General features: G+C 40.4%; 1 protein-coding gene across 2 annotated transcripts in view; it reads right to left on the bottom strand.

Moving 5' to 3' along the window:
* usp32 (ubiquitin specific peptidase 32) overlaps window positions 1-12,380 on the bottom strand; it is a 68,439-nt gene that overhangs the window by 46,240 nt on the left and 9,819 nt on the right. For both annotated transcript variants that reach the window (XM_078284184.1, XM_071922161.2), the window contains exon 2: window positions 11,089-11,216. In XM_078284184.1, the coding sequence (XP_078140310.1) occupies window positions 11,089-11,216 (128 nt within the window). The remainder of the gene's footprint in view (window positions 1-11,088; window positions 11,217-12,380) is intronic.

Here is a 12,380-nt window from a genome sequence, read left to right on the forward strand (position 1 = left end):
AGGAAGTACAAGTAATGGGAGTTCATTTCATGGGGACTTTAATCATTTACCTAACACTTTTATCCAAAATAACTCACCATTAGGGAGCAGGTAGGAGTTCACTTGAGGAAGTGTCTTGCGCAAGGACACTTTAACAGGATATGTAGTTGTTCAAACAAGTATGGGACGGTCACTCTGACCATTATGCAACCCTGACAAAATCACCCCAGAGACGCCTCAGAGACGTCGAGCCTGCCCAACATGGCAGTGCTGATGACATCGATTGCAGCCTTACAGAACCAAAGTTATGAAACCGTACGCTGTAATCTTGCGGTCTACAGAATTTGAACAGCCATTCTTACATTAAAGCATCACACTTAGGGAACACTCTACCAGCCACTGTCCGGGAGTGCAGCACACTGGTGAAAAAACACAACCAATTCTGTGCGATATGGTTATATGGTCAGGCTTCTGAATGAAATCCTGTGAGATTTTATTATATTATTGATTGTTTATTTTTTAGCATATTATAGTGCACTTACATGAATGACCTTTGCACTTTACGGGGTAAATAATACATTAGAATTATTGTTTAGTGTACTAGTTTATGTGCTTTGTATTATTGTACTTTAATGTGTTGATGGCTCCAGCCCAGGGACGACAGATGCAAAATAGCCTCTGGCTATACTCTGGTGCAATATGTTATATTGTGTCATAAATAAAGTAGTAAGTAGTAAAGTAAAGCAATAATTATTCTGGAAATAAAAATTACAACAAAATCCATCTCAACATTTTCATTTCAAAACCATGATGAAAACAAAAAAAACAAAATCGGTCAAGCATGTAAAAAGGCAAAACTATAACAGGTAATGACCAGTAAAATGATTGAGATTAACTAAATGTAAAAAAAACAAACAATACTAGTAAACTTTCATGGAAAACTTGGAATGTGCTTTTACACATGCACACTCCAGTTACATTCAGAGGTTTGTGTGAGAAATGAAATTTGACACATAAATAGATTGCCTTTCATTCAGTTGTCCCATGCCTTACTCCTTGTCCATCTGCCTGACACTGTGTTTATTTCAGTGGTGTGACGGCAGTGCCACGTGTGTCAACATGTCCAAGTCACAAAGACAAAGAAAACTGTTGCTACCACTGGCGATTTCAAATTTGGATGAGTCGGGCTGCTGTCTCTTGATGTGATCTCAACTGTGCCATGGGCAGCGTGGCTCGCCTCGAGCATTACGTTTGCGGGTTAAGTGCAAAAATTATTTCAACTGGCCAAAAGATGAAACCGTAGACTACAGAGCATCTTCTGTAGTGTTTGGTTGGAAGGAAAACCTGCAGACTCTTGGCCCTCTACGGCACATGACTGGACAATACTGCTATAGAGTATGGGGAACATTCACATCTTTGGCAAGGACTACAATGTACGTGGCTCTGTGTGGAGTATTTGCGTAGTATTTGGAATAGGACAACACATACTCTGGCATTTTATAATCAATTACAGTAGTGCTTCTATGTATGTGTGTGTTGTGCTAAAAGCTCTGCTTGCTAACCTTACTGTACTCTCCATAGGAGAGATGAAGGCAGCTGATCAACTAGGGAGCCAGAGAGCTGAGATCACATTCAAATAAATAGATAATTTATTAGGTCTTATGTCATCACCATGAATAAGATGTGGGACTAGAAAGAATGTGTACTGGTTAATAATTCTAAAAACACAGGCATTGAAAAGTCATATATTTGGACGGCACTATATGGACAGAAAAACAATTATTATATCATGTATTACTTGTCATTACCTTTAAGAATTTCATCAATTTAGTAATGATTTTAGAAACATGTTGCAGTTCCCTCTATGACTCTCCATTAATTAAGCATTTGCAGAAGATAAATTCATTAATATTTGAATTTCAATTACCAGAGAGCAGAGCCATGTAGCAATTTCACTGGAGGCATAGACTACTTTCAGACCAAGGCAACATCTCTCTATCACATGAAAAAGAAATTACCCTTTAATATGCAAGTGAGATTCATATTTTTTTCAATGTAAGTAAACAAAATTAGCAAAGTTGAAACCAATACATTGTTTAGCTTAAATATTACAATTACTTCCAGGGATCAGATTATACGCAGAATAATTGATCCAAATGAATGTTAAAATGCTATTTCATTTTCTCTTCATTGCAGTTTCTGTGCAGCAGAGAGAGAGAGAGAGAGAGAGAGAGAGAGAGAGAGAGAGAGAGAGAGAGAGAGAGAGAGAGAGAGAGAGACTAAGATAATATCATAGCCTTCAGACACGTTTCACCTAAACAGGACAGCTGGGGCTTCAAAATGCATTAGCTGTGGAAAATGTTGCCATAAAAAGCTAATGTCTGCTTCTCCAACATGCCATTTAAGATCAGCCTCATGCTCAGCTTGGGGCATCTCTGATTTCCATATTGCAGACTGGTCATAAATTGATTGGCTATTTGGATGGGGTCAAATGAAAGATGTAGGAGCTTGACAGAGTCAATTCATAGGCTGCCTGTGGAGGAAGTCTGCAGATAAATCGTTTTGTAGCATAGTGCGTTTCCGTCAACAGAGAGGGTAGGGGGCAGTGGGCAGGGGGATTTCAACTGAGATGCAGCTTTTAAATGTGGAAGGAATCGCGTTTTTACATTTTAAATTATAGTTAAAGTCCTCAGAGTCAAGAAAAAACAAACAGTACCAAACTGAAAAGCAACTTAAGCATCATTTTTGACCCTGATTGTGTTTCAGTGTCAGTGTTTCCTACAATGTGTTAGCAAAGATTGTACTCGTTGACTAACTCGCACACTTAATAATAATGTTTTCTATCTACCATTTCTGTGTAATATGCAAAGTCATATAACCTCAATTAAATTTGTTTGCATGCGATTGAAAAGTCAACTCTGTATCAGCTTATTTGTAGGCCATCAAAGTATACCAGTAAATACAGGGAGGAAGGCAGTGCAGTCATGGTTTGCAAATGGTGTGAGGGAAATAAACTGAGGTTGCTAACGGACGGACTTACTTGCTATACTTACTTTGTAACCACAGACCAGGTGACATTAGTTATTTCTGACTCGACAAACAGGAACAGCAAAGAATTGATAACGTAACCAGAAAATGATCAGATGCGATTCATGAAGTAGTTTGTGAAGTGTCGTCACATCGTAACGACCATTGCAACAAACCAATTTGGCGACAGTCAGATCCAGTGCTGGTTTCAGTGGTATCCATACACTTTAGGATGAACCTAAACTAATAAAGAAAGGTAGTGGCTCAAGAGTTTTATATTTCAGGCAATTCATAATCAAATTTAATTTTTAGGGAGGACTGACAGCCCTATAAACAATGGAGGTTTGTATTTTTCAAGCCCTGGTTGAAGTTGTCAGTTAATATAAACAGAGGCAGGTTCCTCATCTCGTCAAGACTTTTTTTGGAAGCCAATGCTTTGGTGAAAGTCTATGACCTAGCTTGCAGTGGTGTTGTAGAACAGAGTTTCCGTTATATACATTTTGCAGCGGCGGCCCGCCACTGCAAAATTATTGCCGCCGCTGCTTCAGAATTTTATTAAATGTCATGAAGCCGCAATTACACGACTCTGCAGAGGGCTTTTAATTTGAAACGACGGATACAGGAAGCGGCGACACGTGGCGACACCCGGCCGAGGCGAGAGGGAGAGAGAAAGAAGAGAAAAAGAAAGAGAGAGAAAGGTAGATTTAACTAGCTAACGTTAAGTTAGATAGATTTTACATTCGCAATGTATTCTCTATTGATGTTCATGGCCAACTAATTATTATTAATATTAATAATATATCGTGAAATAATGTTCCAGCTAACGTTAGCTAGGTAACGTTAGCGAACTCAGTGAATCATAATACCGGTAACGTTACTTCAATAAACGTCTGTAAAATAATTGCCAACGATGTTTATATAAGCTATGTATTAAAATATTCCTGATTGCATTTTCCACTCCGACCGCCGGCGTACTACGCGCGCGCACCACCCAGGTACAACAAAACCCTTTCCCCCCGCTGCTAAAAAAACATCCTAGAGGAAACACTGTAGAATGATGTAGGGCTTGAGGTTAAATAGGAAAAATGGCTTACTGGGAGGCCATGACAGCTTGACCAGCTATACACAAAAGGAAAAGTTTTTTGGGTGTTGGGAAAGATGGTGGGAAAGATGGGGAAAATTCACAGGTCAGCCACTGACAACTGGATCTAGACGAATCTCGACTAGAACGATGCCAACAGATGCACTGCGACATGAGCCGTGTATTGGGTTCAACTGAATGTTAAGGGAGCATTTCAAATGGCACCTGCATAGCATGGCTGTTAGACCTGCGAGTTATGAGTTAATTCCACCCAAGTGATTACTCATTTCCCCACACAATGCCACAACTCTGGCCCGCGGGTTGAGCCTCACCGTGTTCCTGCCTTTTAAACCTGTGTCGAGAACAGAATGGGCCCGGAGCCTCGAGGAAACCGACTTAATAACTGACAGAATACACAAGTCCCCCTTGACCACGCAATGGCAGTGTGATGGCTGGCAGAACAATCCACACACCCAAGGTGTTAGTCACCGCTGAAGCCAGCCAGAGGTGTGTGTGTGTGCCCATTTGTGTGTCCAGGCATTTAAGCGCACAGCAGATGAACAAGCGCTGCTGAAGCGATCAGCATAAGAATACAAAACCATTGCAAAGCATATCAGTCAATGGCCTCTCCAGTCTCAATGAGGTCTTATCTGGAGCCCAGTGAAGACTTGCATGAATCAAAGAGAATTTTACCTCCAAATCTAATTTACTGCCTGAGTGACTGGGGAGTACAGGATACAGGAAGGCATCAAGGGAGAAGTGGAACTAGCATTGATAAGACTACAAAAACATATAAAAATGGACGTGCAAATGAGGAAGTAGTTCATTGTGCTTGATGTGTTTCCCATTGAGTTATAGGAGTGATTTTCAATAAACAAAGACAGAAAATAGGACAGTTTAAATGGAGTGGATATAAAGGACATTGTTTCTGTATTGCCTGCTGCATAATTTATTTTCTCTTTTCGGCTAACTGCAGAAGAGGGGAAGGGGGGTTGGTGAGCCATGCATGGGACAATGTTGGATTGGGTCAAAATAATTGACGGCCCTCAAAATCCCTTTTTATGATTGACTGATCAAACTTGGCTGGCAACAGCATAAAGTATCAACTTGAAAAACGCTGCCGTCTGTGACCCAAGGCAGGCTTGGACTTCAATAAACGGATCCAAATTGGAAGTGGTTCCAAATGGTCAAATTAGGAAAATTATTAAACTAATGTATCAGTCCCCTTGTCAATCCTGGAGAGTCAGAATGAACACACATTTTGCCACAATATGAATCATTACTATTGGCTTTTAAACAACCGGATTAACCAAGTTCCTTTTTTTTTTCAGTGTGTTTTGAACACATATTTAATGATTTGAGCGAGATGTGAGAAAGAACGATAAGCTCTACAGAAAATGTCCCTGCCGACAGAACACACATTGTGAGAGACAAAAGCAACAGAAAAGTTCAAAGTGGTAGAGAGGCATTGAAAAATGCATTGGATTGCCTTATTATCGTGGAAACTCTACTTTAGAACTAGCAACTTCTAACTTCCTCCAGCCAGAGTCCGGTGCCTCAGATCGTGTCCCTGAGTGGTGCTGAATGTCAATGTTGAGCATTGTATAAATCTCAAACTAATGAGATGAACAACCGTAGTTCTAATGAGGGACGACAGCAATAGACAAACTGTACAGTGTATGTGAGTATATGACAAAAAAAACAGTTCCATTCGATGCGCCTATTGGTTGGGGATACATATGTAAATGAGGTGACTTTAATAATCAAATCAATGACCAATTCATCGATTAATCATTATGTAAAAAACAGCTTTTGACATAGAAAATAAAAAATACAAAATGCGTGTTTTTACACCTGTCTTTAGGCCTATTCAAGTTACTCAACCAAGCATAATTCAAAAGCGTCGGGACCCCCGACAACGGACGTCAGTGTTTCCCACAGGCTGAAAATGTACTTTCTTTAGGGTTCATTACTTTAAATTGTCTTTACATTGTGTCCAACGGAACCCAACTGGTGGAATATGCAATGAAGTCTCTGCACTGCACTCATGTTAACTTTCTGAGTGTTGAGCAGCGTTAGAATTGTCCGATTGAAAAGTATCAAGTTACTCTTTACCGTTACAACACATGCGAGTTCGGAGAAATTGTGGAATTTTGTATTTTTTTACGAACGTTTTCAGAATGGGAGACGGACTGTCAGGTTGAGTACAGAGCTACTGCAACGCCAAATGACAAACATGACGTGATGCGCACATTAGACGCATTACAGAGAGATTTAGATCAATTTCTATACATTGATTAACTGTTTATGTTGTGCCGGCCGTGCCGATATTGTGGCGCTGCCACAGTTTATGTATTGGAAACAATGGCGCGACAATCTACTGGTTTATTTAAGAATAAGAGCGTATCTACGTGGTCAGGGATGAGTCCAGTGCGCAGCGGTGACAGTCAGTCCATCCGCTGAAACACACGCTCCGGGGGAACAGCTGTCCTGGGTCGGGAGGCACAAATAGTGTCGCGCCAACTTCGCCAGCAGGGGGAATGCATTCTCTTTCATTGTGCTTATAGAGGTGCTGTATTTCAACTTTGTATTACAATGTTTACAATGAACACTGTTGTCTTTTCGGGTGTAATGCTTCCGCCCGCTTGCTTGGCTTTCTTCTTCCTCTGTATAGGTGGTGAAAGTTAAATTGCGCCCTTGTGGCGGTAAATAATTTCCGAAAAAAATTAGAAATAGCACATAACGTACATTATCGATGAATATATGCTTGATAGATCAAATTGTTAACGGTGATTAACCAATCGTCGATTAATCATTAACATCCCTAGTCCTCAACTAGTGCAGCTTTACTTAACGTTCCCTCCGAACAGGAAATATGTTATTGATGCCAATATCATGTGTTACTGTTCTTTAATGTTTCTGTGTACAGGTTGTGAAAACAAATTTCCTCTTGGAAGACAATAAAGTAAGTAAGTAAGTAAGTATCTATCTATCTATCCATCTATCTATCTGCAAGAAGTCCTGGCATGGCTGCATCAAATCAGCATTTTGTTTGTTCTTCAGGTGATGGGGTTTTCAGCATCATGTCATTCCCCCAGCTCTCTAGGTATATTTTTCTTTCTACATAATGAAAACCGTATGACTGCAACACCTCTATCCAATTGAAAATTAGAACTTGCACTAGAACAATGAAATTAAAGCTCATTCCTACTAAGGCAAAATGCCCAGTTTGGCCCAGTTCTACTGAACTGGGCCAAATAGGGAAAACCCCCAACTCCAAAACTGTCTTCAGTCATTTTTAACCCTGCTAATCCTGCGATTCTGTTCTTATCCGATACATGAAAGCATATATCCAAGCTGTACCAGTCTTGCCTTTCCTCTCCTCTAATGAGGAACATAGCATCTGATAAAAATCCATACATCAAATTCACCTTTAAAAAAACCAAACAGCATGCATTTACATACAGGATAGACTTATTTTTTGTCCGGACAGAGTGACATAGATGCCTATTTCAGGTCGGTACAAATAGATGTGTTTGTTTCTTGACTGACTGATTGGGCTTGGGTTCTCTTTGAACCACGGGAAGCTGCGGCATTCATTTGTCTGTTTGAAGAGACCCGGCCGTAGCCTTACATCTGGACCGCTGTCACCACTGCTGCCATGGTGACGAGAGGACAGGGAGAAAACCAAGGGAGAGATGCTCAGAGAGGGAGCAAGAGAGAGAGAGAGAGAAGCCACAAGCCATGGTGTTTAATGAAGAGTTGTGAGCACTGTGTTTAAAGAGACTGGCAGCAGATGAGGGAACGGCGAGTCGGATCAAACCGGTCCCATCACTGCAGGGCTAGACCTGAGGAACAGGGACATATTGCAGAGTCCAACCTATTTACACACATTATTTACACACATTATTTCTAGAACCATGAATGAAATTTTACCATCAGAAATACAATTTTCCCTGCAAAGCAGCTACCATGCAGATCAGGCTCCTGGAAGACTTAATGGGTTTGTGCTGGTTAAGACTATCAGAGAGGAAGGCTGCAGATAAGACGACACGACACTGGAAGGATTAGGGACGGGCACTTTCAATTCTTCGCGCAAAACAAATGGCGTCATGGATTAGGGAGAGGAATCAAAGAGTCAAAAGGAACACGTTTTTGAGGGTTGTCACACTGTCTTCACAATGTAGCAACGTGAGCAAGTTGTATGCTCCCCAATGACCCCAACAACAGGTCGTCTTCCACCATTAGGGGGAAGATGACATGTTTACTGTTGCCTGGTGTTATTGGTGGATTCATGGTGTTCAACCATTGTAACACCAAGTCTACACTGGTCATTGTCCACACTGGTTCCATTGAAGTTGTGTTTTAGCCATGCATTCAAAGCTTTAAAGCAAGCACAAAGCCTTGAAATAGACAAGCAGAAATTGAAATACATCATTGATATGGTTAATTATGCCAGTTTATACATTTTTTCTATCAAATATTGATGTATCTTTATATGATCAACACTAAAAATCATTGAATATGCAATTAAACTTGAAGGCGAGGTTTGGAACTATGGAGCCAGACTTTCAGCAGTGCTCTCACACAGCGTTGCATAGCCCACCATTCATACAAGTGATTATTTCTTTTACTTAGGGAATCGCTATTTCAGTGATTTTTTAAAAAAAAATGTATGGGCAGCTCTTGTAGCCTAATTCAAAGTTAAAATAGACAAATATCCTGGGATGTTCACTCTTCAGTCCATGATAAATATTTATAACTGAAAGCAAAAGCAATATAGAAAAGAAACCGTGTTTCAGAGGGTGACCATGAAGAGATGGGATCATCATTCGCAGCTATTGTCTGCACTAGAAAGGCTTCGCCAGCCAAGCAAAGACGCCAATGAGAGCGCATGGCGTTACAGCTGATGTCGGCATCCATAGCAAAACAAATAACCTAATGAACAAAGGAATAAAAACTCCATACTGTAGACTTTCATCTTTGGAACTAAAAACAATACAACCAAGTCAGGGTCTGTGTATTTGCAATAATATATACAGGGGGAAAATGGAGGCCTAGCCATTACTTGATTATATAAAATATTACTGGGACATAGTCAATAAGGACAATTAGAAACAGGACAGGTTTCTCCAGTCATCGTGAATTTACTGCTTGGAATTCTTGGAATGTGCTTGTACGCACGCACTGATCTCATCTTTTCTCCCCTTATCCCTCCGACACACAGGCGACACACTCTCGCAGGATTTTTCTGAAGGGATTCCTCGGCGTGGTTTGTCTGAAAATAGCCTATGCAAATGTTTCTGACCAGTAGCTGTCAATATCTTTTCCTATTTGTATATCCCATGGAAAAACAGACTCACGACACTGCACAATGAATGCTTTCAGTTCATCCAGATATGTGAGTAATCATATGTGTGAAAATTGTTTCCATGGAGTTTTGATGGCGCTCACTTGATCAATGCAAAAAAAAAAGAGAACGCGCTGGCCAGACAGGCATTCACACATATGCCGGTTTTTGGCTGGTAAAATGTGCAGTTGTCTGACAAATAAAAATATTGTCGGCCAAAATGTCTATAGGACAATATGACAAATCAATCAATCGCCTAATTACATGATATATAAAAGTTGTTGCCGAGACAAACTTATATTATGTGCAGGTTTGGGCTTGTTTGGGCCCCTACTGTTAAAGGAATAGTTCACCCAAAAATGAAAACGTTGTCATTATCTGTTCACCCTTATGTTGAAACACCAGTGAAGTTTGTATGTCTACATAACATACAGCCAAAAGACCAATATTTACCTCATTATGTCCTAGATTTTCCGGACTTGTTCTACACTGCCACACAGTAGCAAGCCGATGCTGCCTTCAAATGCTGTCAGAAATATTGTAATTACAGGTAGAGCGTGCTTGAATGACCCAATAAAGTCATTTTTGCTGGACATCAAGGTGTCACACATATATAACTTTTAGCCAATAAACTAAAAATCAATTACAAAACTGATGTGAATATTCTCCTCTTCATTCTGCCATTGCAGCACAAAGTAACTCTTGAATACACAACAAGTTGTATTTATGAATGTCAAACTCAGAAGTACGAGCTTACGAGGAGCGCATGAAGGCAGCAGGACTCTTCCACCAGAACACTTCAATCATATGAAGTCATGGTGAAAATAAGAGGAAATTTAGCAAACATCAGTTTTGGATGCATTGATCATTTAGCCTCTTTTTTAATATATAATTGCTGTTTTAATCATTTTCAGTTAATAGTATGAACATAGCCCTTTTTGATGGCCTTAGTTCATGTGCAATAGCAAGCCTATTTTTAATCGTACATCGTTCATACTGACAACCAAAAGGCCTGCAAGAAATAAACTTTCCTTTTTGTTGACTTGATTATCAACAAAATGCATCTGTTGGATCATTGCATTTGGTTTGTATTGTTTATTGCTATTTAAATGTATTCTAGCCTATTTAAGCCTACATGTCCAGTAAATGTTCTATCTTACCAGCCATGTTGGCCAGCAAAAATAAGTCTAACAGAAACCCTGGTTTATACCTGGGTACCAATGCACTGTAGCCCATTGTCATGGAAGGATGAGACTATAGCATTTTCAGTGTTTTACATATTTTTATTTAAAATCTCAACGTCCAGTTACTTCAGCCCATGACCTTTTTAGCGTTAATAGAAAAATATATACCAAAATATTGGTATTAAAATGCTAAAAACGGCTATTCAGTGGATTTTAAATGGTGCGTTTACACGTGTAGGTAGAAAAAAAATGAACCTGAAGCGTAGAAAGTCACAGCAGGTCGCAGCGATGTGTGTGACGGAGCTGAAACGCGTGCCAGTATGGAGCTGCACTGATTCAATCAGATGAGAGCGCTTTCCATTCCGAGAGACAGGCGACTACAAACCGCGGCTGAGTCACTTCTGGTGTAGATCGGGTTTAAGATTGTGTGCGTGATTGTGTGTATGTGTCTGCGTTCGTGGCCTTACCTCTGCAACCTTAGGGGGAACTCCATCTCCCAGCACTTCCCTGTAGAAGCACTGCTGGGTCATGTAATAGGACAGGCCACTGGTTCTCTTGAAAGCATCCTTCAGCCGTTTCAATTCCACATCAGTGACTAGAGAGGCAGGGAGACAGAGAGAGAAGTGATTAAATAGATGGTAACTCCAGTGAAGAGCAAGGCAGTGTGGTCAACACACACACACACACACACACACACAGCAACACACACATTTCCTTGTCTCCCTACCAATGTGATTTTGTTACATGGACAATACTTCTGACTGGCAAATACAAAATGGATAAGAAGTTGATTACAGCTATTCAAAGCATCGCAGTTCTGCAAGATAACTCATTTTATGTTTACTTGAGTACTCCCATACTATCAAAAAACAATCTACTTTCCCCATTATTTAATTATTTCAAAATTTGGTTGCATTAATTAAATTTTTTCATTTAAACTTTGCTGCAAGCTACCCAATCCCAGCACTCTTTGTAAAACACTTCTTTAAAGATAAACCGAATACACAGAAAACCACATACTGACACATACAAATACCCCTGATGACATGCAGAGCTGGTCACCAGCAACAGTGCAGTTACTTTAACATTTTGTTAATTTAAGGAAAGGTATTAGAATTTATTTGGAGCACTTGTTTGGGCACCATCTGCAAACTAAGCAAAGCATCTCCGGTAGGGAGGGATCAAAAACTCTACAAAATAAAGAGATTGGAAGCACTTTCGATGCAAAAGGTGAACATTTATTCCAGCTGAATAAGTGCAAATCAACAAAAGCGCATGAAACAGCTTATATAATACATGCAGCTATACGCAACAGGTTTCGAGCTTAGTGCTCTTCCTCAGGCAGCTGCTAGTGTTAGAGCTGTAACCGTCAGCAGCATCGGCCCTGCAGGGCTCCATAAAACACACAACCTATTGTGTTCTGTGGCAGTCTGGTAAACAGCTCACACTTCAGGTCAAGGCTGTGTCACTGAGTGTGCGTGTGTGTGATGCTAGGATGCGGTCCCGACTGCAACAACTACCTCGCTTGCTCTGCTGCACCTATGAAACGCGTACGGCTCTATTGTCAATAAATCCAGATCACACACCGATGGCGCTTTCCAGATACTGCTCCACGCTGTGAAAGCACTGCGCTGTGGGTTTAACTGGGCCATTCACCTCATAGGGCCAGTAAAGGTGCATAGACACGCACCCGCTGGTGTGTGTCACTAGTGTGTAAGTAATCACATTACAGTTACCAATCAAAAAGTACTCTGAATGT

The sequence above is a fragment of the Centroberyx gerrardi genome, chromosome 6, assembly GCF_048128805.1.
Source record: "Centroberyx gerrardi isolate f3 chromosome 6, fCenGer3.hap1.cur.20231027, whole genome shotgun sequence".
Taxonomy (NCBI): Eukaryota; Metazoa; Chordata; class Actinopteri; order Beryciformes; family Berycidae; genus Centroberyx; species Centroberyx gerrardi.